The following is a 25,769-nucleotide window of genomic DNA, read 5'->3' on the forward strand; positions in this document are numbered from 1 at the left end:
ACTTTCTTGACTCTGTCGGTCACCAGCCTCTGACACACGCGATCAACCTGTGATTTTTCCTTTGCACACACTTCCAGTCTGTTTACATTGCTTAAACCAATGGCTAATGCTTTTGCGGGTTTGTGGTTGAATACCAAATTTGATACGAAATGACCACTGCACTGCAATTCGTGACTCACTTTTTGCAAACTCACAGATGCAAAAATCTTGTACTCCACAGATTCCATCTCATTCACAACTGACAGTGAAACTGAATGACAGCCCTATTGTCACGCAAACTCTACCAGCCACTTCTGAAACTACCACTGCCCGCCCGTCGCTGTCCCCCAAAAACTTTGAAACTTCCTCTTTTCATTGGTATAAATCTAATTCATTTTGGATCTGTACTTGAATACAATTGAATGTTTGAAAATGGGTCCATCATTTAGAATAACCTGTACTTTATCCTATCATTTCCCCAGTTATATATGACAGTTTAGCATGAGCATTGAGTGTGTTTGATCAGTCTCCACCTATGAACAATGGCACACGGCAGCCTATTCTATGGACTGCCGCGACCCCTATTATGAGAGCAATGGTATGACAATGGATCCATGAAGGTAAATATATACACATCACTGTGCCAAAAATTCCTGTGAATCGCACCATCATCAATGTGGGTACCTTTCAAGTCATAACAGTTAATTTAGGTAATTATCACTTATGTTATGGATTACTAATTTAAGTCACCACTTTGATAAACTTTTTGTTGAAAAACTCATAGGCAGACAGGGAGGAAATGTCCCAAGTCTACAAGATTGTCTAGCCATACACTGTTAAAATCTACCTGGTTGAGTGGACTTAAAAATTAACAAAATGACACAAAGTGTTTCCAGTCATAGTGCTAAGTGAAATACTGCTAACAATGAATGTACACTTATATATATAAAAGTGATGTGCAAAGCACTAATGAAAAATAAGAGTCACAATATTCAACTATTGTGTTTGGAGTGAGTTTTGATGTTTGCCCAGTAGTTGAGCATCCTATGCCTATGTTGTCCCTTCTCCTTTTTCCAGGCGGCTCTTGTCTTCTTTCTTGGTGGTTTGTCCTGGAATCTCGCTTGCTTAAGCATTCTGTTGAGAGATGTCTGGTCTTCTAAGTCTCTTTCTGTATCTCCCGGCCCCTGAGAATCTTCCATCATTTCCATCAACCATGGGCAATTGGTCCTCCTCTTTTGCCAGTAAGAGAGAAGCTGTGTCCTTGTAAGGAAATCCATACAAGGCCATATGTCTCTTCTTAGCCACACCCATTACTATTTTATGGTATCGTGCGTGTGTGCGTGCACATTTTGATCTTATAGGAGCTCAACGGTCAGTGCCCTTACACTCATTAACACAAACAAATGTTGCACACTCATGCACTTGAAGTGATCACATGGTCACTATCTCACAGGTGAGATAAAATAGCTATAATGAATTAAAACTTGGAGAACACAAAACACACAAGAGCTCCCTAAAATCTTCCAAAAATTTTGGACAATTCACAAAACTTGAAAACTTGAACCGCATTGATCTGAACATTATTTAAAATATAGGGTAGATCTGTCGGCAAATCTTCCATGGGCCTCTGGTCGGAAAACAAAGCACAATCCAATAGCATGTGGTGCACAAAGATCTGCCACAAGCACCACACATTGGAGGATCCCCTCACCTGAGCAAGAAGCCTGTGTCATAGGGCTGTGGCCTATGCATTAAAGTATGAAGGACCTTGTCCTGTCAACGTGCCTGGAAGAAGGTACACCATGGCCAAGTTGTGGGTTTTAATACACAGAGTTTATTGTCAGCTACTTCCAGCCGCTTGTCTTCCCATTGACACATGACTTTGTACCTCAAAAGCAAGGTGGCAGCACACAGAGGGATGACACACTGAAATAACCGAGGATCACGACTTCTAGATCCGCCCTCTCGTCCCCCCCCCCCCCCCCCCCCAATTTGCATGTGTCCTGGTACTGAGCAGAGTGACACGTCCTTCCCCAGTCACTGTAGCTGGAGGGGAGCATCCTGGATGCTCTGGATTACTTTATCTGCTGGGTACAAACAGTGGAGGGAGTGAAGGACACTCAGAGAATAGAAACAAACAAGAAATTTAGCACTGGAAGAACATATCATCTGCTGAAGTCCCCGCAAGATCCCATGTTGGATCTTGATGACATGATCTAAGAAAATGACAGAGCAAACAACAGACATCCCTGCTTAGACTCTTCTGTTCAGACAGCTACACAGTTGTGGTGTTCATACACTATGTCAGAAAATACCACATTAAAAACAGGAGCAGAAGCGCAATCTCTCCTGTACTGCATTAAATCAAAAATGACACTGGGCCTCTATAGCAAACAGGGCGGCATACAGGTAAGATCCTGGTTTTGGAGCTGTACGTGCTCCGCAACTCTCACCACACACGGACCCCAAATGGCACTGTGGCTCATGACGGTTGGAGAAGAGGTGTTCCAGAGGTGGACGAGCAACAGTACGGTGTGCACGTGAAAATAGAGCTACGAGGCTTTTCCTTGACCTCAAAACAGAGACTGGGTATAGGACTGGTCCCACAGGCACTCGTGGCCAGCAATATCCCCTCAGTGGACAGTGTCAATATCTTCAAAAAAGAAGGCCTCGCCAATCCATACACTGTGCACCCACAGTCCAGCCATAAATGCACAAAAGCCCTATAAAACTCGAGCAGATGCACCTTGACCAAAATGAGTCCCGAAAGCCTCAGTAAGTCTCTAAAATGTAGGATGGTACCTCAAATGCAAGTCAGATAAAAATACAATGATAATTATTGCAATTAACACGCACACACACGCACACACGCACACACGCACACACACGCACACACACGCACACACACGCACACACACGCACACACATGCACACACACAGTTATCTGGAGAAAAAACTGAAAACCCGTCTTTGCAGCCCACTCCTCGAACCTCTGCAATGTAAGCTGCAACTGACTGCTCACTGTTGCAACACTGGAGGAGGAACAGAAAACAGCAAAATCATCCACAAATAAAGAGCACTGTACAGAACTCCTTATCGTAGTCACGATACTGTTTACAGGTAAGGCAAAGCGGGTAACATTTAAAATACTGCCCTGAGGGACACCATTCTCCTGCTCAAAACAATCTGACAGTGAATCACCAACTCGGGTCCTAAAAAACGGCTGAGACGGGAAAGACCTTACGAAGATGGAGAAGTGGCCACAAAAGCCCCACTGATGCAGTTGTACAAGAATATAGGTCTCCAAGCAGTGCTGTACGCCTTACCGATATCTAAAAATTTGCCGATACGGTGATGTTTACGTAGGAAAGCCCAATAAATAGCCACCTCTGGCACAGTCAGGTTGTCGACAGTGGGCCAAATCTCAGGAATCCACACTGAGAGCACCGAAGGAGTTGCCTGGTCTCCGACGACCAGAGCAGAAGACGGTTAACCATTCGTTACAGGGTCTTTCGTACACAGCCACAGCAGTGGTTGCAGCACCACTAGACGGCATACCAGACAGAACCTTTAGACGGGCTCAACAATGTCAGCAACCTCGGCTTGTTCTGAAGTTCTGGGAGGGAGGCCAGGCTTGCAAGTGACTGCAGCAACACAAGTGCAGGGACTAGCAACCTCCATTTGTGCAGCACCGTCGGCTTTCTGCACTCGCTTTTTAATGACCCAAATGAAGCAGGTCGGAAAGTCGAGATAAGAATGACTTTATATAGTTTTTGGCTCATTATGTGGGATGCACATCACAGTTTAAGCTCTCGTAACTTCCATTTTTCCAGATACACACTTCAGTTCCAACTCCAGACAGGGTGAGCTCCAGAGCAATTCACATACTTGAACGAGAGACAAACAACGGACACCTTCACAGGCAGTCTTTCTGCACTCGCCACAGGTAGCTCCCCTGACACCCGAGAGTAGTACGCCCAAAGTGCCGGCATTTGAAACACCGCATCGGGTCGGGTACGTAAAGCCACGCGCTCGAGCGACGGAAACCTGACTTGACGTGCTCGAGAAAATTTTAAACGTCGACTGTACCTTCAGGAGACCACTCGTCTTACAGTTCCTCCTCGGGAATATCCCCCAGGTTCCTGCACGCCACAATACCTTAGTCGTAATTTGAGGTGGTGTGCAGCTCAGTTTCGACAGGATATTCCCTAGGTTTCTGTAGGTCCTTAACTTGTCAGGACTAGCACTTTCCACCAACAGTGTCCCATCGTGCAATCGCTTCACAGATTTTAAATTGCCGGCAATGACTTCTATCCCTTTTTGAATTTAAGAAGGTGAAGCTTTCTTGAAACTGCCCTCTTTCCTTTCAACTATTAAAAACATATTCTGACTGCCAATACGTGTTCTGTTACTAAACCTGAAACACTTAGATTTCATTCCTGAGTCACGAGGACTGGCTAAGTGAGCCCTCTTATTTGAGAGGCTGCCGGTACCTACCAGTGACCCACCCATTCTGGTGGGAGGTAGGAGAGAAAACTTCGGAGGATCCGCGTCGGTCCGTAAGCAGCTAGGAAAAAAAAAATTCCACCTAGACAGAGCCCCGCATGCCTAAGTACACCTTATGCAACTGAGGTGCAGCAGGTTCCCCAGAGGTTACCTGCTAATGACTGTTTCACCTCTGCAGCCATGTAGCTTATCAGCACACAGCACACCTTGAGAGAGAGACTGAGGATTTTTTTTTTTATAGAGGTTTTTATCATCCTCCCAATCTGAGAGGTCAAGCCAATATGTACATTCCCTGTGACACACTATGTTCCACTGCCATGCAGTAAATACGGTTGTTGAAGCATGCCCAGAGCTTACAGTGACAAAGGGCTGGTGGGTGGCACTTACATTTCCCAGGGTCCCCAAGCCCATACTCAGAAAATGATTGCTGAGCCACTGAGGGGTACTACACAGTATTTGTAGAGCTTCTAGTTTGGTCATCTTTTATATTTGTTACCTTCTTCACTGGTCCCAGAGCTTCCTCATTATCTTTCTCTCTTGAATTTGAAGTTTGTTAGTTGGTATGCAGCTCCAGATCGTCTGCTAGAGTTGCTAACGCTATTCTTTTGATTGTGTTTCAGCTGTTCTTACAGATGTTTACACCTGTCGGTTTTCTTCATTTCTCCCTGATCTAGGTGCAATGTGCAAGGAGAATCATTGATGTTCCTGATGTAATGTGTGTTTTAAAGTGATACATTTAGCCCTTTGCTGCTTGTTGTCTGAGAACATGGAGCCTAACCACTATACGCATATCTCGCGAAGAGACCATGAGGATAAAATCAGAGAGATTAGAGCCCACACAGAAGCATACCGACAATCCTTCTTTCCATGTACAATACGAGACTGGAATAGAAGGGAGAACCGATAGAGGTACTCAGGGTACCCTCCGCCACACACAGTCAGGTGGCTTGCGGAGTATGGATGTAGATGTAGATTAGTACTGAACAATGGAAAGTCCAGAATGGATGAAAAACAGTATGGAAAGGATAAATTGCTATGAAACACCTAATCTACATGATTAGTAGCAAATTATCCTTCCCATATTGTAGACATTTATACTGAACTAGACAAACCTGGCATATGTTGTCTTGCCTGTGTATATTTATTTACTCTGTTTATATAAAAAAGGATGATATTTAGGTGATCTAGAATCTATAATTTATTGTAGAAAAATGTGGAAAACTGAAAGATAGCTCACACTAATGAGATTCTATCTTTTTAATTGGTATAAACTGATGATGAATTATATACTTTTTTATTAATAAATCATGTAAATAAACAGTGTATGACTATTCCTTTTGGTTTATAACTGAACCAAGTTAAAATAATTTAAAGTAATGCTAACATTTATCATAACTTGAGTGGACAAACAATATTTCTGGTTTTCTGACTTTGGCATAGATGCACAGAGTTTTGGGGGTTCCTACATTGGAATGAGCAACAAACTGTGACTCCTCTTCAAGAAGCTAAAAGTGGATCATCTATACCTACCAGTAGTATGCAATATTGGTCAGTAGATATCACATCACACAATGATACAAACAACCTGTGGAAGAGAGGGTGGTTAGATTAGAGGGTAAGATGGGAAATTTGATAGTTAAAAATATGTTAAACTGATATCTCAGACTTGGATACGTAAGTGGATAATGAGCTGCAACCAGAATTACAGCATGCAATTAAGTCCAGCACGAACATGTTAGTGAGGGTTGGTAATGCGTGTTCACACAATTGGGCACATAAAAACTGTATACGAAGATGGACATGAACAATAAGAGAAATGGAAATGGATAAAGGACACAATACAGCAACAAAAGACAAGTGATAGAAGATAGCAGAACAAAACAGAGCCATGTGGCAACATCAATTTAATAATTGAATGTCCTAGGTGGAGGATAATTTGTGGAAAGATTAAAGGCTATCATTCATAGCATTGCTGTGGTATTTAATGATTGAAGACTGGAAACTCTGCTAAACTTTCAGACAGCATTCTCATTCAGAAATAGCTAGTACAGCGCGCGCGCACACACACACACACACCATTACAATGTAGCTAGCAGTGGAAAATTAGTTGTGCAAGGTTTGGCGCACGGGCATGGGCATCTGTGCCTGCACATAAACTTATCTAGATGGATTTTGTATAATTATCAATGAGAGTAAATTTGCTGTTAGTAAACTTTACAGAACGATCTGCTTCCACCTATTTTGCACAACTCTACTTGTGTCGCATCTTCAAATATTCTCCTTAATGGGATTTACCGATCATGATGCGGGGATTAAACTACTGAAATTAACTAAACTGAGTCATTGCTACTTCTATGCCTCTGCTTAGCCTCATATCAACAAACAAACTCGCCTCAATGAACCACATTAAGTAGCTTCTCTGTGTAGGCATACTTCAGTAACCAATAATAGTAGCACATTCTTCCCTTAAGAAAAGAGCAACTAATGACTAGACTGACATTCTTGTGCAGCTGTTTCATGCAAACAAAGTGCCTCACAACTTATAAATCCTCTTATTTGCATTGTGACAGATCAGTTTCGCATATAGATACTAGTTTCTATTAAAATGCAATTTTTTCTTAAATTCTTATGATTGCGGGAAAAATAAACAAACAACTAACTAAATAATTAGCTCAGTTGAAAGCTACAATGAGCATTTGCATTAACATTACTTACTGGTTCTTCTTTGATCTGTATGTCCTCTCCCGCAAATTCCTGTAAGACGAGAATAAGAGAGAAATATTAACAAAAACGGAGCAAATACCATCATTCATTTACACATCACATTCTGCTAATCTTGTCACAAAAGAGAGCCTTATTGGTTGTGAACTGAGTCTAGTTAAGCATTAAAAAGCAGAAGCAACCACTGCTATCCGCTTCTGTAAGTATAACAACATAAATTTGTTTTTGGATGGGGTCCTACTTGAGCAAAACACAACTTTTTTTCTTTCTTCTATTATCCAGACATGTTTCACTGAAGTCTCAGCGATGTAATTTGGCTTTCTTTCTCTTTCTTGTTACCAAGTGCTGCAGTTTTTTTTTTTTTTTTTTTTTTTTTTTAGTTTTTATGTTTTGCTTCACACTTTTTTCCTTTCACAGTTTGTGATTTTTTCTGGATTCCTCATCATCTTTACTTTAAAAAACAGCATTATTTACACTTTCGTTGTTACTGTTTACAAACTAAGGAAACAAGAGAGCAGACAGCTGAACTGTTTAATTGTCGACCATCTTCTTCTCATAGTTTGCAAACAGTAACAGTGAAAGTTTAAATAACACAGTTTTTCACAATGAGGAAACCAGAAAAAAAAGAAAAAAAGTCACGAACTGTGAAAGTAAAACAACTGTAGTGCAAAACATATAAACCCATTATAAACCACAGCACATAGTACAAAGAAAAATAAATAAAAGCCCACTGATGTCACCAAACTTAAGGGAAAGGTGTCTGGGCAATAGAAGAACTGAAAAAATGTTGTGTTTTGTTCAAGGCAAACACCAACCAAAAACAAATTTATTTGTAAGCAAATGTGGACAGAAGAACTTCAACATCGAGATGATTATATTGACAAGTTATGACTAGTGCTAATATACTCAAACTGGTAATTATGGAAATTACTTTTAGACTGCTCTACATATGTATGTCAGGAGAAAAAACAGCTCCATTGGAAAACGCAATAGCTCCTTCCCTTACACTATGCAGTTCCAATTTTTACATAATGCACTGAACACAGCACTTACTTCACACAGACATGTATCAGCTACCTCTACTGACATACTACAAAATTTAGAGTTTTATGGAATATCTGAGTGTCAAAACACTGTGATAAACTGTAGAAGGTGATGTATTTTCATACGAGAAGGTTTGAGCTATAGTTGCTCCTTTTGAATCTTTGATTGGATAGGCATCATGCCAACAAAAGAAAGTCAATCACTGCCAGGTGGTAATAGTATCCTTTTCATGGTCATAAAGATCCAATGAATGGACATACACCAATTTTTGAGTCTGTGAGGTGAAAGTAATAAACAGAGCTTTAATTTGAGAGATTATTTCATTGTTATTGCAAGCATTGCACTGGTGAACAAATGCTCTGCAATAATTCTTGATATTTGGCCAAATGAAGTCCTTTCCCACCAGCAGTACAGTAACCCTGATTCTTGGATGAGAGGGTCTGCGGCAAGAGGAAACAGTTTGATGGTGGAAATCTGCTGTAAAAAATGATTGTGCTTATCATGTGGATCGATTGCACTATAGTGCTAAACTTGAGAGTGGTATTTAAAATGTGATAGACTGTATGCCTTACGATTCTTTGAGGAATATCTCCACTTCTTTGTCATATTCCTGAGTGAAAACAAGCTTTATAAAGTCAAGCACCCTCCTAAAGGCTTTAATGTGAGACATCATTTGCTGGTCCATTCTATTCATCAACAACCCGTTGAATATTTGAACTGTGCACTGAAGTCCAAATGGCACAAGTGGTGTGGTGATGCCTTATCTGGTTTCTGACAAAGTGAACACAAGTTGCGTATGGTCCACGGTAAAGATGGAACCATCTAGATTCAAGCATGTATCTAAACTTTTTGTGAGTCCCATAGGTTTTGCAGAAGTTGCAAACCAATTTGCTTGCAATGATGTTAATGTTCTAGTGAAAAAAGTCAGAGATTACCAATCATGTCATATTTCTGTAATACAGCATTAGTAACAGTTGATTATGTGACTAATTTAACAGTAAGAGATGTTACTGGAACGGGTAAGCTAATAATCCAGCCTCAGTAATACCAGTTTTACTGTAGTTATGGACGCTTTTCTTTTCAATTCAATGCAGCATGTCTCATGGTTTTGACAAACTGTTTCTAAATTCATAGAATGGTGCTACCAACAGTGTATGATCACAAACAAACCATCAATAAAAATTTGTCAAGGCCCAGAAACAGTGTAATTTACATACTGTTGTAGACTGTGTAAATTTCTCACTTGACGTTTGCCCACTTCAAGCATAATGACACTAATACTATTTAAAACTTTCGAACTTTTAATGATGTTGAATATCACAAAGAAGAAGCCACATAAGCTGAAGTTGTCTTTTAATTTGTAATGGTTATCAATATGTACTGACACTTGTTTCCATATTAAAACTGAAAGAAAGCTCATGGCACATGCATTTAATGCACACAAATGTTGTTACAGCCATGTTAAATGTAGGATGAAATCAATAAATATTATGTTACATTCCTCTCTTCCATATCATGATACCCCATGTCAGGCAGCATTAACTTTCTGATAAGGAAGCTGAACAGATGAGGACTGGGGTGTCATGGTACAGTTCAATCTCAGGAAATTGAGATCCAACAGTCATGGTGAAGGCGACCTGCAGGACCAACATTATCTGCCAGTCTGCAGGAACCTACCACGAACGTTTACTACCAGTGCTCTTCCTGCAGTTAATGAACAGTGGCCAAAACTGCTGAATACTAGACTCTCCACAGAGTATGAAGAGAATCAACTTGCTGTTTATTTTTCTTTGTCTCCCTGTCTGTAGTTCGTAAATACATGTTGTACATATAATTTATTTTTTTATTACTTTCTTTATTTTTACTTTACTGAGGCGTCTCTGATACAAATGCTTTGTATGTAATTAATCTCTGTCTTTTATTAGTGTTCTACCAATATCATAATAATTTCATATCCTGGACATGTAAAATAAATAAATTAAAGAAACTTCATATTATGAGGTTACATCCTATCATGTAACTGGGCAAGCGAGACAGTTCATCCCTGCATGTGCATGAAAGAGAGAGAGGGACAAGAAGGAGCTAGGAAAGAAACAAGGAATAAGGAGTAAGTGAAAAAATAGAAAATTGAAAAATATAAAAATAGATCTAAAACAGAAGTACATCAGTCCCTGTTATGCTGGGGAGTGTGAAAAAGTATATAAAGCAAGGATGTTGAGACAACAAACAATTTGGAATGAAACAAGGAATTTAAAAGAAAACTATTTCTTTGGTTTTGGGAAGAATGGCTGAAAAAAGGTGTGTGTGTGTGTGTGTGTGTGTGTGTGTGTGGTTGCTGGGCTGACTGGTGAGTACTGGCTGGTGACATTTAATGCCTAGGTTGGAGATAACTCATGGAGTGAGAAGCTTAACTGTGTAGTATTTTGTGGTGTAGATGGTTAGAGGGTCACACATTAAACTCAGCACTGGAATCTCTGGAGCAATTTCAACCAGTATTTATACATACATGAATTACTACCTGGGTAAAAAATATCTGTGAGGATAAGAATTTCCAAAGGGTGACAATGGCAATTTCAATAAAATTTTGTTGTGGCAATAACGAATTCCTAGACCTCTCCCTTCCCTACCCCCTAAGTGGAAGTACAGGAGTTAATTTAGAGGTGGAACGGCTGCTTGGATCAGTTATGGAGTCTCATATCAGTGTGGTTCCAGTCGACTCTACTAGCAGGTGGGACTATACTACACACGGCCTTCACCTCAACATGAAAGGGAAGGGAAAACTGTCTGGGCTACTATCAAATAACTTAAGGGGGGGTTGGGGGGGGGGGGGAGGGGGCACTGTCAAAACCTGTGAAGTACCAGTGGTTGCAAGTGACAGATCAGCAGTTTTTTTTAGGGTAGGGAGGGCAGAAACAAAAGACACTCAGAGACAGGTGGAAAATGACATTATCATTGATAAAACATGCAGCCAGAAAGCAAATTTTACTGTACACAATTCATGCAGACAGCCTCTGATTGAAAATAGAGATTGGTATTCAAAAATTGGCAGGAGTTATTGTTATTGCATCAGAATATCTGAGGGCTAAGGGGTAAGCTTAATGAGTTGCTTATTTGTTTTGAAGAGTTAGAGTTGAGCAAACCAGTTGATATAATCTGCGTCTCTGAACATCATGTGACCACTGGTATAGAGATATGTTAAATGTTACAGGATTCATGTTAGCTTCTTACATCTGTAGAGAAAATGTGGAGAAAGGAGGAGTTGCCACACTTGTCAGAAACTGTTTTGATTACAAGAATACTGATATTAATAAATTTTGCTTGGAGCAACACTTAGACGCTTGTGCAACAGAAGTAGTATTTCATAATAAGTCCTTTGTAATAGTAGGTATGTACATATCACCTTCAGAATCTGGAAGCCCTGCTGGCCCCATCTCATGGTAAAAATCAAGGAAATAGTGGTTGCTGGTGATTTTAATGTGGATTTATTGAAGAGGTCTGTCAGTGAACAATTACAGCAGTCAGTTACACTATCATTCAAGTTAGTTCCTACTGTGAACTTTGCTACTAGGATTTTTAAATGCTCTGAGACTATATAAGCAAGAAGTCATATCACAAAACCATAGTAAATGGGATATCTGATCATGACATGCAGCATCTTGCGTTAAATGTTGAAACTTGTCAGGATAAAAAAAAACCTATTAAATCTGAGTACAGGAGAGTAACAAATGAGTCAAAAATTGAGAAACTCAGGAAATTACTCAAGAGCATGAACTGGATAGATGTTTACAATACTTCTGAATCAAATGGAAAATACAAAGCATTCATTAATAAAGTTACCTCCACTATTGAAAATTGTTTTCCTCTAAAGGTAACTCAAATCACACAGAAGTCAAAAAACAAATCATGGATTACACAAGGAATAAAGACATCAAGTGGGGCAAAAAGGAGACTGTATCTACTATCTAGGAACAGCTCTGATGTTAGAATTGTAATGCATTACAAAGAATACAGCAAAATATTGATGCAAGTAATACAGAAATCGAAGCAGCTACTCTCGATTTTATTTTTTTTACCACTATAGCCAACTTTATACAAAGAATTAATTTTTCAGTTTCCTGTCAGCCCAGTATCTCTTCATTCCCTCGGATCTCATCCTTCTTTCTTCATTGGAAATCACCCTTCCTATTGTCTGTTTGTTGATTCTCGTTTGCAGTATGGTTTGTTTGTCTGTGAAAGCTTTATTATGAGAAAACGATAATAACATCAGGCAACAAAATAAAAACTGTATGGGATATAGTGAAGACAGAGACAAGATGGAGCCAAAAAGTAAGAGGAACAAATAGCTCCAAAAATAAATGAAACTTTCATAACAAGTACATGTAGTGTTGCAAACCTCTTAAAGAAGTACTTCATTTCTGTTACTGACAGCTTGGGGTTATCAGGTTCAGTGAACAGTGCAATGGAGTGTCTGAAACCAGTCCTTATAAATAACTTCAGCAAAATTGAAATAACACTCATGTCTCCCAAAGAAGTAGTTTATCATAATATCCTTAAAATCGAAGTATTCCAGTGGGTATAATAAGATATCAACAAAGTTAATCAAAGAGTGCTCCATGTCAGTTGAGTTCTGTCTTTAGGCCCAGTTACTTGTGTAACCAATCTCTTTATCAGTGGAACATTTCCAGACTGGCTAAAATATGCTGAAGTTAAGCCTCTTTAGAAAAAGGGAGATCAAGAGATGCCATCAAACTATCAACCTATTTCACTTTTTCCAGCTTTCTCAAAAATATTTCTACAGGTTGTGTTCAAGCATCTCCTTAAGCACCTTGCTGCAAATAATATATTGTCCAAGTCACAGTTTGGATTTCTTAAAGGTTCTGATATGGAGAAGGCTATTTACACTTACAGTGACAATGTACTTAGATAATAAATTAGAAACTACTGGCATTTTCCGTGACCTGTCAAAAGCCTTTGACTGTGTGAACCACAACATTTTCTTAAGTAAATTAGAATATTATGAAACTTACTAGCAGGTTAAAACTGTGTGCCAAACCGTGACTCGAACTCGGGACCTTTACGTTAACATTGCTTAACTTCACGTTGCATGCATTCATTGTGAGTAGTACGCCAACATACCTTTAATTTTCTGACTACGGATGTTATTCTTCGACAAAAAGGGGGACCGGGAGGGGTTACTATGAGATTTGTACGCCTGACACTGCCATCGTGGCGAAATGTAACAACGAAGAAGACTATACACAACTCATTGAACAGTTAGCATCATATACTCACCATATCCAGCGCGAATTGTTTACTAACACAGTCAGGAGCGCTTATTCAAAAATTTCATTGGTAATTTCGACTTTTCCTAACTTCTACAACAACTTTAGCAACTGCTGCTATAATTTACTTTTATCACGTGTACTGTATTTAAACTTGTTTACTTTTCGCCAAACCATCCGATGGGCATGTCAACCGGCTACTGTCAGTCTGTCAATGAAAACAATGTCGCCAACCCAGAACCACAATTTCCCCCCCATATCGCATTTGAACCCACCGCCCTAAATCGGGGTAAAATTCTCTCGTTTTTCAAACTAAATGGCTATATACTTCATTTTCTGTTGTTTTTTTTTGGGGGGGGGGGGGGTGAGAGGCGACTGGGGGTTCGCTTTTTTTGGGGAGGGGGGGGGGGGGGGCGATTAGGGGGTTCGGAACCATCTAAATAACTCGTAACACTTTAGATGACGCAATTGTGAATTGCAATTCTTTCAGAAAATACCACGGTACGCCTCAGTGATTAAATCATCACAAAAAACGTTTAGTAGCATGTACTTCTCACAAGTAATTTTACAGCGTTCATAAGCTTCTTCCACCGTTTTTCTGTAACATTTGAGATAAACCACAGTCTAACATGTTAGACTGTGCTGTGGATAAACTCTACACAGAATAACAAAGATTCTCCATCAACGTGAATTTTCCGTCGGAAGTTGGGAATTAGCGCATTTGAGTAGGACATACGCTCGCTCCGACGAGACTGAATAACGCCTGTGATAGCATCCAAGGTGTATTAGACATATGTGCAAATTCTAATGGCACTGTCTCTCAAAAGTATCACTGCGGAACCGCCACACTTTTTAACGATAAGAAAACGTAAAAGAAATAACACACGCTATATAAGAGCACGATCATGGAGCGGCAAGAAACAACATGACGGCAACGACGCCGATAACGCGTAAATTTCAGCAAAGAATTACAAGAGAAATGCGTGGTTGCATCCTTCGTGAGGAATTAGAACTGTTTTTAGTTTCATTTGTCGCTATTCCAAGAGTAGTCACCAAATTCCGAAAATGCATTATACGGTAATTGATACAACAACGATTTTAATAATACTTTAAACTTCTTACAAAGCATTTTCTCTGAACGAAGTGCACCAACGAAGTTGATAGCCTCTAGAAGTCTCCAATGTCTTCCAGAAATTCTACTTCTTCCTTGCTTAACTCTCTTTGTATGCGATCGTAAATGGGTATGTTGAACTTCTTCAGTATTTTGAAGGATGGTTCAAAACGAATACAGGATATATTTTCCTTTTTGTAGTACTGTAGTATCTCGTGATTAGCTAGCAAGCAAGCACTCCGTCTTCAGGCCACAAGTGGCCATCGGGACCATCCGACCGCCGTGTCATCCTCAACTGAGGATGCGGATAGGAGAGGCGTGTGGTCAGCACACCGTTCTCCCGGTCGCTAAGGTGGTTTGCTGTGACCGGAGCCACTACTGTTCGGTCGAGTAACTCCTCAATTGGCATGATGAGGCTGAGTGCACCCCGAAAAATGGCAACAGTGCCGTCATTAGCAAAACATTTACTAATTCCATAGAGAGCCTATTCCTGAGTTTACTTTTTATGTGCTATGTCAGTGACCCACCTACAGAACCACTGTCCATAGACATACTGTGTCTCAAACGTTTTTTGATTGTTTGGCAAGGCATTCCGTTCTCAGATGATGTCATACATTTTACCAGCTACCTTTGTACTTCTAAAAGCTGGATACAAGTGGAAGAATATCTGGTCTCTGCTAAGAAGTTGCAATGGAAAGGTGACAGCTATGTTTTCCGGCAATTATTTTTAAAATACCCTACAAAATTTTAGTAGAAACTTCTAGCATCTCTCATACACATCGGTACCTGTGCCATAGATAGAAATTCATCACTCAAGTCCAAGGCTGAATTATGTGATTTTCAAAATGAAAAACTGCGAGTTCGTCATCCTTCATTTTTTCTAGCAGAGTAGGAACAACAGTCTTTCTGAATGGAGATCTGAAGAACAAAAACATCTCTTTCAAGAGTTTCTCAATCTCGTAATATGACTCGTAATTAGCAAATTAATTCTGCATATGAATTTTACTTCGTTTCTGAGAAATATGAATAAGATTTTTTTATGCTGGACAATCCATTACCTTGTAAAGTCGCTCAGCAATGTAGCATTTATTGCCGTTTTTAGGGAGAGAAAGCAACAACTTCAATTCGTCCCTTTGCTTTAAAATTATATCAGCAGCAGAAAACCTACCGAGCCAATGTGTATTTGATTTTTTTAGGGTTGTAATTATCATTCATAATTTTATGTAAATGTTTGTATTGGTTCAGTTCCTTAGGACTGTAAGAAAGGCAATTATCTGTTTTGTAGTAAAGAATTCCACTTGGGGTGGGAACACTGCTACAGCTTTACTGACAAAGATTAGGAGAATGATAAACGCGCTTAACAACAAACAAGTCAAGAACTGTTTGTTTCAGGAGAGCAGTTACGAAGCTATGGACTCCAACCAATACACTTGCACCATCCACACCAATTCCTGCCAAATTTTCCATTGTAAAATTATCGCTTTCTAATTTTGAGTCTAGGACATTGTAAATCGTGTGGGCATCACAAGTAGTTAATTGTAGCATGTAGTGCAGTTCTTCAAAACCGAAATGTATCGAAGCAAAATACAAAGCTGTTTTTAAGTGGCTACAACTGTGCTTTCATCAATAATTATAGACTATGGAGAACTTTATATTTCTGGGATTAAACTCTCTCGCCCACTAGCACTGATTACATTTTTAATTTCCACAGTACATTTTGTGCAACACATTTTTAACAATGTAGAGAAGTTGATGGTCCTAACATTGGTAGCAATTTTCTAGCTGATTAATTATTAATGGAGGGTTGTGTTCTTCAAAAACAGTAGCTTTTAATTGTGCCCTTTTAATGTGTTTTTTGATTTGGTTTGCTATTTTGTTCCATTTTACGGTTTTGTATGTACTTTTTACTTTTTACATGATCTAGCAGATACTTTATGAGCCTTAAGTGTAGAATGGCAATATTTGCAGAGAGTTCTACGTTATTGACCAGATGAGCCAGGGACCAACAATCTGAAAAGTTGTGAGGGAAAGAGGTAAGTTACTAATTAATAGTAATCCCTTTATAACATGTATTAAACATGTAGAACACAGTAATTAGTATTAATTTTCACCAATAAAATTTTCCAGTAATACTCTACATGTTCAGCAACATATCCATGCTTTCATTTCAGGAGCCTGTTGTGGACAAATACTAATCTTTAATATTACACTCTATAGAATTTACTAAAATAAAAGCACCAGTACGACATACTAAGATGTAAACCATAGCATTCAGACAACAAGACAAGCTATATAAATAATGTCACTGCTCAGCTATGCATGTAAAATCGAATAAACCAGAGGTAAACATATGTTTCAGCATTGTATCTGATTCACATGTTTTTGTGTACCATTGGAAATACCTACTGTCTCTCTATTCCATATTCACTTAATATATAATCACTTACACTAAAAATATTTTCAAACTTATTTTCACAAGCTTGACTGTCCCATTAAATTTTACTGATCAACTGCTAATTCATCTGCTCTGTACTCTCTCTCTCTCTGGAATCCCGGTCTAGTCATAATCACAGTAATCCCCCATTCAAGAAAAGTCTGAGTTACTGAAGCAGTCATAATGAAGGGCTGCCAAAGGAAAGGCTAGGTCTAAATAATTTTTAATTGATATGGATTATTCGAGAACCCCTAAAAATTCCTCAAGAAGCTCACTTCCCCCTACATTGTCTGGTAGCACGCATCCCTCTAAATTCCCCACTAAGGCAGCTGATTCCACCTAAATTTGGGAGAAAAAGCCCCATGTTGGCAACAGTGAGCGAAAATTACCGTATTTACTACACTGATGATGTATTGTTAGTGTCACAAAATTTGTTTATTTGAAACATAATGTTGTCTACATACACCATAACTATACAACTTTTCAGTAATAAAAATTTGTACTAGATTCAATTTAATTTTATTATTTTTAATTTCAATTTAATTTAAGGAGATGGGACCTGGATAAACTTAAAGAACATGAGGTTGTAGAGTTTCAGGGAGAGCATTAGGGAACGATTGACAGGAATAAGGGAAAGAAATACAGAGGAAGAAGAATGGGTAGCTTTGAGGGATGAAATAGTGAAGGCAGCAGAGGATCAAGTAGGTAAAAAGATGAGGGCTAATAGAAATTCTTGGGTAACAGAAGATATATTGAATTTAATTGATGAAATGAGAAAATATAAAAGTGCAGTAAACGAAGCAGGTAAAAAGGAATACAAACTCCTAAAAAATGAGATCGACAGGAGATGCAAAAAGGCTAAGCAAGGATGTCTAGAGGACAAATATAGGGATGTAGAGGTACATCTCACTAGGTTCAAGATAGATACTGCCTACAGGAAAATTAAAGAGACCTTTGGAGAAAAGAGAACCACTTGTATGAATATCAAGAGCTCAAATGGAATCCCAGTTCCAAGCAAAGAAGGGAAAGCAGAAAGGTGGAAGGAGTATATAGAAGGTCTATACAATGGCGATTTACTCGAGGAAAATATTATGGAAATGGAGAGGATGTATATGAAGATGAAATGGGAGATATGACACTGTGTGAAGAGTTTGACAGAGGACTGAAAGACCAAAGTCGAAACAAGGCACCGGGAGTAAACAACATTCCATTAGAATTACTGACAGCATTGGGAGAGCCAGTACAGACAAAACTTTACTGTATGGTGAGCAATATGTATGAGACAGGTGAAATGCCCTCACGCTTCAAGAAGAATATAATAATTCCAATCCCAAAAAAGGCAGGTGTTGACAGTTGTGAAAATTACCAAATTATCAGTTTAATAAGCCATGGTTGCAAAATACTAACGCAAATTCTTTATAGACGAATGGAAAAACTGGTAGAAGCCGACCTCGGTGAAGATCAGTTTGGATTTCGTAGAAATGTTGGAACACGTGAGGCAATACTGACCCTACGACTGATCTTGGAAGATAGATTAAGGAAAAGCAAACCTACGTTTCTAGCTTTTGTGGACAGAAATAAATCTTTTAACAATGTTGACTGGAATACTTTCTTTCAAATTCTGAAGGTGGCAGGGGTAAAATACAGGGAGTGAAAGGCTATTTACAATTTGTACAGAAACCAGATGGCCATTATAAGAGTCGAGGGGCATGAAAGGGAAGCAGTGCTTGGGAAGCGAATGAGACAGGGTTGTAGCCTATCCCCAATGTTATTCAATCTGTACATTGAGCAAACAGTAAAGGAAACAAAAGAAAAATTCGAAGTAGTAATTAAAATTCATGAAAAAGCAATAAAACCTTTGAGGTTCCCTGCTAACTAACTAACTGTGGTTTGATGCAGCACTCCATGCTACCCTACCCTGTGCAAGCTCCTTCATCTCATAGTACGTACTGCAACCTACATCCTACTGAATCTGCTTAGTGTATTCATCTCTTGGTTTCCCTCTACGATTTTTACCCTCCACGCTGCCCTCTATTACTAAATTGGTGATCCCTTGGCCTCAGAACATGGCCTACCAACCGATCCCTTCTTCTGGTCAAGTTGTGTCCAAAACTTCTCTTGTCCCCAATCGTATTCAATACTTCCTCATTAGTTATGTGATCTACCCACCTAATCTTCAGCATTCTTCTGTAGCACCACATTTCGAAGGCTTCTATTCTCTTCTTCTCTAAACTATTTGTCGTCCACGTTTCACTTTCACACATGGCTACACTCCATACAGATACTTTCAGAAACGACTTCCTGACACTTAAATCTATACTCCATATTAACAAATTTTTCTTCTTCAGAAACGCTTTTTGCCTTGCCAGTCTACATCTTATATCCTCTCTACTTCGACCATCATTAGTTATTTTGCTCCCTAAATAGAAGAACTCCTTTACTACTTCGAGAGTCTCATTTCCTCATCCCCTCAGCATCCACCGACTTAATTCGACTACATTCCATTATCCTTGTTTTGCTTTAGTTGATCTTCATGTTATATCCTCCCTTCAGGACACTATCCATTCTGTTCAACTGCTCTTCCAAGTCCTTTGCTGTCTCTGGCAGAATTGCAATATCATCGGCGAACCTCAAAGTTTTTGTTTCTTCTCCATGGATTTTAATACCTACTGCGAATTTTTATTTTGTTTCCTTTACTGCTTGCTCAATATACAGATTGGTTCCCGGGTTCGATTCCTGGCGGGGTCAGGGATTTTCTCTGCCTCGTGATGAGTGGGTGTTGTGTGATGTCCTTAGGTTACTTAGGTTTAAGTAGTTCTAAGTTCTAGGGGACTGATCACCATAGATGTTAAGTCATCTAGCGCTCAGAGCCATTTTGACCCACTATACAGATTGAACAACACCGGGGAGAGGCTACAACCCTGTCTCACTCCCTTCTGTAATTCTGGCAGAGACAGCAAATTACCTGTAAGAGCATCCGAACGGAATGGACAGTGTCTTGAAAGAAGGATATAAGACGACCATCAACAAAGGAAAAACGAGGATAATGGAATGTAGTCGAATTAAATTGGGTGATGCTGTTGGAATTAGATTAGGTAATGAGACACTTAAAGTAGTAAATGAGTTTTGCTATTTGGGTATTTGGCGAGCAAAATAAATGATGATGGTCGAAGTGGAGAGGATATTAAATATAGACTGTCAATGGCAAGGAAAGCGTTTCTGAAGAAGAGAAATTTGTTAACATCGAGTGTATATTTAAGTGTCAGGAAGTATTTGCATGGAGGGTAGCCATGTATGGAAGTGAAACGTGGACGATAAATATTTGGGACAAGAAGAGAATAGAAGCTTTCGAAATGTTGTGCTACAGAAGAATGCTGAAGATTAGATGGGTAGATCACATAACTAATGAGGAGGTATTGAATAGAATTGGGAACAAGAGGAATTTGTGGTACAACTTGACGAGAAGAACGGATCGGTTGGTAGGACATGTTCTGAGGCATCAAGGGATCACCAATTTAGTATTGGCGGGCAGCGTGGAGGGTAAAAATCGTAGAGGGAGACTAAGAGATCAATACACTAAGTAGATTCAGAAGGATGTAGGTCGCAGTAGGTACTGGGAGATGAAGCCCTTTGCACGGGATAGAGTAGCATGGAGAGCTGCATCAAACCAGTCTCTGGACTGAAGACCTCAACAACAATTTAGATTCCATAACAACTTTCGTGACATGATGGTACACCTTCACAATAATCAATGAGTAACAAACTGTAGGCGACGGTTGAGAGTGCCTGTGTGGGATGAGGAATGTTTTAATACAATTATTGATATTGGATGTGCCCAATTTGATCGTTATCAGGACCTTTTCCACCAGAGCTCGTTTGAGTATTATTGTCCGCAGAGGTGACACTGCATTTTCACCTCTCCACGCCCCCTGCACACCCATCCCCACACCTCGTGCTCTTGGTAAGACCTTTAAATACAAATCTAAATATGGTGATCATGGAAATAAGTTGTTTTTGTCTTAAATAAGTACTACGCACAACACCGCTATTCCTCTAACATAACATTCAGGATGATGACTGCTCAGTTGCATTCCGCTTTAGATTTTTCACGATTTCAGTAAGTCGCCTAAGGCAAAGGCCCATGCGGATACATTCAAAGGGCATGACCAATTCCCTTCCCCACCCTATCCTAATCTGAGATTGTGCTCCACCGCTAATAAAATGAGTGGTGGCGGCAATTGCGTATATTTCCAGTATAGTGTGGGATGTGTTGTGCGTATTTTGGCGCACACAATGGCCAGTGTACACTAACAATAGAGGAAGACAAATGACAGGCTGTGTCACAGAAACCCCAGGCAGCACAAGAACAACAGGACTGAAAATCACGATCTTGAGAGTCACTTACGCAGGTTAGTAAATATGGAAATTTTTCAAACTGCTCTGCGTCTTGGATTGCGCCTCGTCACCTGGAAGGGGGAAAAATGTTTCCCGACAATGTAGTAGACAGACAGAATGGTACTTAGGAAAGAGAACATGCCAACCGACCATTGTGAGCTCTCTAGATTCTTAAGGGAAGCATTCGCCCGACGAGGTGAGAGTTTAAACATCGATAAAGTTTATAAGGATTTCGTGAGGGCGAATGGGCACCTTTATTTCAACGCTAAAGAGACAACATTCAAGTGCTTTGCCTTCTCTATATTTCCCCCCAACCCCACCACCACCCCCACCACCACCCTCCCCCGTTGCGAACATCGTACAACTAAACCGCAATAGGAGCAGTTTGGCTGCAGACTTCCAAACGACGTACAGGCAGATGTGATCCACCTCCAAGAGGAGCAAACGCACGTTGGGGAACTTCCACGTCTTCCCAAACATCTCATAACGATTACTGTGCCTCAAGACGCCATGGCTGCGGTTGTAATAGCGAATATAAATTACAGAATCACAAAAATAATACAGGTTTGTTCTGGACACGAAACCACAGCCGAAATTACGCATGGACGAGAATCTGTATCACATCCCTGTATACACAGTATTCCTGTGACAAGGAGCCTTTTTTCTGACCAAATAAGAGATATAGTATAGTTTTCTATGGACGAAAGACTACTTATACTTTGTGACATCAATGAACGGTCGACGCTATGGCGTAGAGACAGACAGACAATAGGTGACTAATCGTAGTTGACAAAATGAATGCAGCCTCTTCGGTCTAAACAAAGCAGTACGAACACCTACACACCGAAACAATGCAAGAGGAACTAGCAATATTGACATCACACTAGGAAATGCGAAGTCCATAACATACTTCAACAAAAGCGAAGTACTAGATAATGCCACACACAGTGATTATGACATACACATTCACACAGACACATACGCAAACACGAACGCACACTCTTCACATCAACAAAAACAACGACTTCTTCTAAACAAGGCTATAGACAAAAATGAAGGGACGTGGATGAAGAATTTTCCTTCCATACAGTGAATGGTAGCACAGACTATGAACCACACATTCTGATGTACCTGCTTCAAAATGCACAACGGTCACTCATAGCTACCCTAAAGATCAACCTTGCACTGAAATTGAAATTCCCCTGGTCCACAGAGTTAACAAAACTAAGAAAAGACGCCAGAGACAACAGGAAACACTACCAAAAAGTGAAAACAGCACAAGAGTGAGGACTAAGGCTGGAAATACATCGTGAAGCAAAGCACAAATATAAAAATATGCTATAAAGGCCTGACAGGACCACCGGAACAATTTTGTCAAAACTCAGCTACAAAACAATATATGGGGGGGGGGGGGGGGGGAGGGGGAGGGCGACCATCCAAACTTCCGTTAGATAGTATAAGGACGCCTCAGAACTGTCAGCTCTTAGGCGCACAGACGGCACTATTACAAGGGCTGCAGATGTTCAGCAGAGTACCTGTTGAACAGTGCTGCAGTCTCCTTATCATGGACTGAGTAGTATTCCTCATCACTTCGTCACTTATCGAAGGACATGCTCTGACAAATCTCCCTCGCATATCTTCAGCTGTAGTTGGAACGTCTTTATAAACAAATACTTTTACGAATCCCCACAAGGAAAAATCCCAGAGGCGTCAAGTCTGGCGTACGAGCCGGCCATGACACATCTCCGCGTCCAATCCAACGATTTGGGAATTGTCTCTGCAACTCATTTCGAGCCATCAGCGAAAAATGCGCCGGACACCCATCGTGTTGATACCACATTCTATTCGTAGTTCCTAAATGTATTCCTTCGAATAACAGACCTAATGTTTCTTGCAGGAATGGGGTGTACTTCCTACTATTAATATTTCCTTCGATGAAATAGGGGCCTATAATTCTGTCCGCCAGAATCTCACACCATATATTCACCGACCACGGTTTTTGGTGTGTAACTTGCCGCAGCCAGGATGGATTTCCAGTTGCCCAATAATGCATGTTAGACAAATTACCATTTCCATGTTTCATGATTGTAGCCTCGTCAGTAAATAAAATGAAATTAATAAATGTGTTATGCCACTGAATCTGAAGTCGTGCCCATCGGCAGAATTCAATGGGACGCATACAATCCGTATCAGACAATTCTTGGTGGAGACTGATACGGTAAGGATGATATTTAGGGCGCTGCAGAACACGAACAACACTACTCTGGCTCATGCCAGATTCCCTTGCGATTTGACACAAACTAATACAAATATCTCGAACCGCAGTGGCTAAAGTACCAATTTCTGTTTCCTCGTTAGTAACTTTCCTTTGCCGGAAATGTTTCCAATGCATTGAAGATCCAGTTGTTCTCAATTTATACACATTTTTATTGTACGACGTGTAGGGTGAAAACGTTGAGGATGTCCTTGAGCGTATGAGTCTCTAGCTCTCACTGAACGTCGGTGGCATTGTAAATGAGAAGCATATCGGCTTGTTCTTCAAAGGAATTCATCGTTCACATTCGCTTGATTCGACGGTACTAGTCTTAACGTTCCTATTAGTGTTGTATTGCGGGACCGTGAATGGTGTTGACTTGTCAATGGCACGTTAGATGGATACGCCGTATTCGGCGAATATTTACTATTTGCACGATATACGAGAGAAAATTGTCATAGCACGTGCTTCGATAAGTGCTGAAATGATAAGGAATACCGCTCAATCCACGATAAGAAGATTGCAGCACTGCATTTATACCAATGGTCATCACTTCGAATCTTCTGTATAATAGACGTTCATGCCACCTTTTTGACCTTCGTTGACCTTCAAAGACTTTACTGCTACACGTCATTGGATTCGTCTCGATAGCTGCTATCAGAAAATAAGTACAAAACTATAGCATCCTACTTAAAAAAACAAAGTTGACCTTCATATCTCTGACCTACGAACGAAAAACCAACGTCATGTTATGGCCCTCGTTGTCCTACGCAACATGTGTCCCACAAACTTTCCAGCTATTATCATACTTTCAGAGTTATTATAGGTGGCAATAGTTAGTGACTATCCTTATGCATGGAATTTAGAAATAAGTTATTAATAATAAATAAAACAACAATATTTCTTGATTGTACAACGTAAAACAACTAGTTCTTTAGTTTTTTGGTTCATTATTTTCAAACTTGTAATGTGTAAACTGTATAAGATGCAAACTGTAAAACATGTGAACTTTATAATATTGTACATAAACAACATATGCAGTATAATAAGACTCAACTACACAATAATGAACGCACAACACAGATAAGAAATGCTGTTTGGAGAGGCAAGGTCCTAGGTCACCCTTACAAATGCTGTCACTCATTGTACTGTAACGCCTCACACACATACCATATGGAGCTAACTTCACTCTGGTAACAACTAAGTAGGTTTTCCGTGATTTCCCTAAATCGTTTCAGGCAAATGCCGGGATGGTTACCTTGAAAGGGCACGGCCGATTTCCTTCCCAATCCTTCCCTAACCCGAGCTTGCGCTCCGTCTCTAATGACCTCGTTGTCGGCGGGACGTTAAACACTAACCACCACCACCACCACTTACACTGAGGAGTACTGGAAGTAGCGAGAGAACTTATGATGGAGGAGTTTTGAGTTCCGTATTGAATTTAGATCTGACTGATGGAAGCTCAGTCTCAGAATGGGTTTAGAAACTGGTCTCTATTGAGACTGGAACCGAGACCAAACACAGTATTTACTTTACAAGACCAGCGTATTACACCAGAACCACCAAAGAGCTGCAACAATTGCCTCTTCCATATTGGTCCAGTGGTGCCGAGGACAGATAAATTGCTCTGTAAAAGAAGAGACTTGTTGCGGTTTCTGCATAGACCGACCTCTCTGGACTCAAACCATAAATTGGTAATCCGATGTCGCACCTTAAGCGAAACTCATGTGGAATTATTTAGTGTAAGTGACAAGAAAACATCAATTGAATTCAGCAAAATTGAGCAATTCGGGAGTCACACAGTTGCCAAATGCATTGTATGTTCTTGTCTAGTTTCAACTATACTAATTTCACCAGCCAATGTGTTTCTTGAGTGGATACAGAAGTGACTACAACTTACGTCTGACCACTGAGGACCAAATACTGAAATACATGTCAATGAGTTTAATTACCTTTTATGTAACTAGATTTAGAGAGTGAAGCACAGTTACTAATAATACTCTGACGCACTGACTGGAAAACAGCATCATACATCAACAACTG

General features: G+C 39.9%; 1 protein-coding gene across 5 annotated transcripts in view; it reads right to left on the reverse strand.

Annotated features, from left to right (window-relative positions):
• Window positions 1–13,839, reverse strand: part of LOC126292290 (gastrula zinc finger protein XlCGF52.1-like) — a 352,295-nt gene extending 338,456 nt beyond the window's left edge. For 3 of the 5 annotated variants that reach the window (XM_049986208.1, XM_049986207.1, XM_049986206.1), the window contains exons 1-2: window positions 13,543–13,839; window positions 7,201–7,239 (exon numbers count right to left, since the gene is read on the reverse strand). In XM_049986208.1, coding sequence (XP_049842165.1) covers window positions 7,201–7,239; window positions 13,543–13,545 — 42 coding nt within the window. In that variant the 5' untranslated portion in view covers window positions 13,546–13,839. The remainder of the gene's footprint in view (window positions 1–7,200; window positions 7,240–13,542) is intronic. The other 2 variants (XM_049986209.1, XM_049986210.1) reach the window with 2 other exon arrangements.
• Between the last annotated feature and the right edge of the window lie 11,930 nt (window positions 13,840–25,769).

This window comes from Schistocerca gregaria, chromosome 9 (assembly GCF_023897955.1).
Source record: "Schistocerca gregaria isolate iqSchGreg1 chromosome 9, iqSchGreg1.2, whole genome shotgun sequence".
Taxonomy (NCBI): domain Eukaryota; kingdom Metazoa; phylum Arthropoda; class Insecta; order Orthoptera; family Acrididae; genus Schistocerca; species Schistocerca gregaria.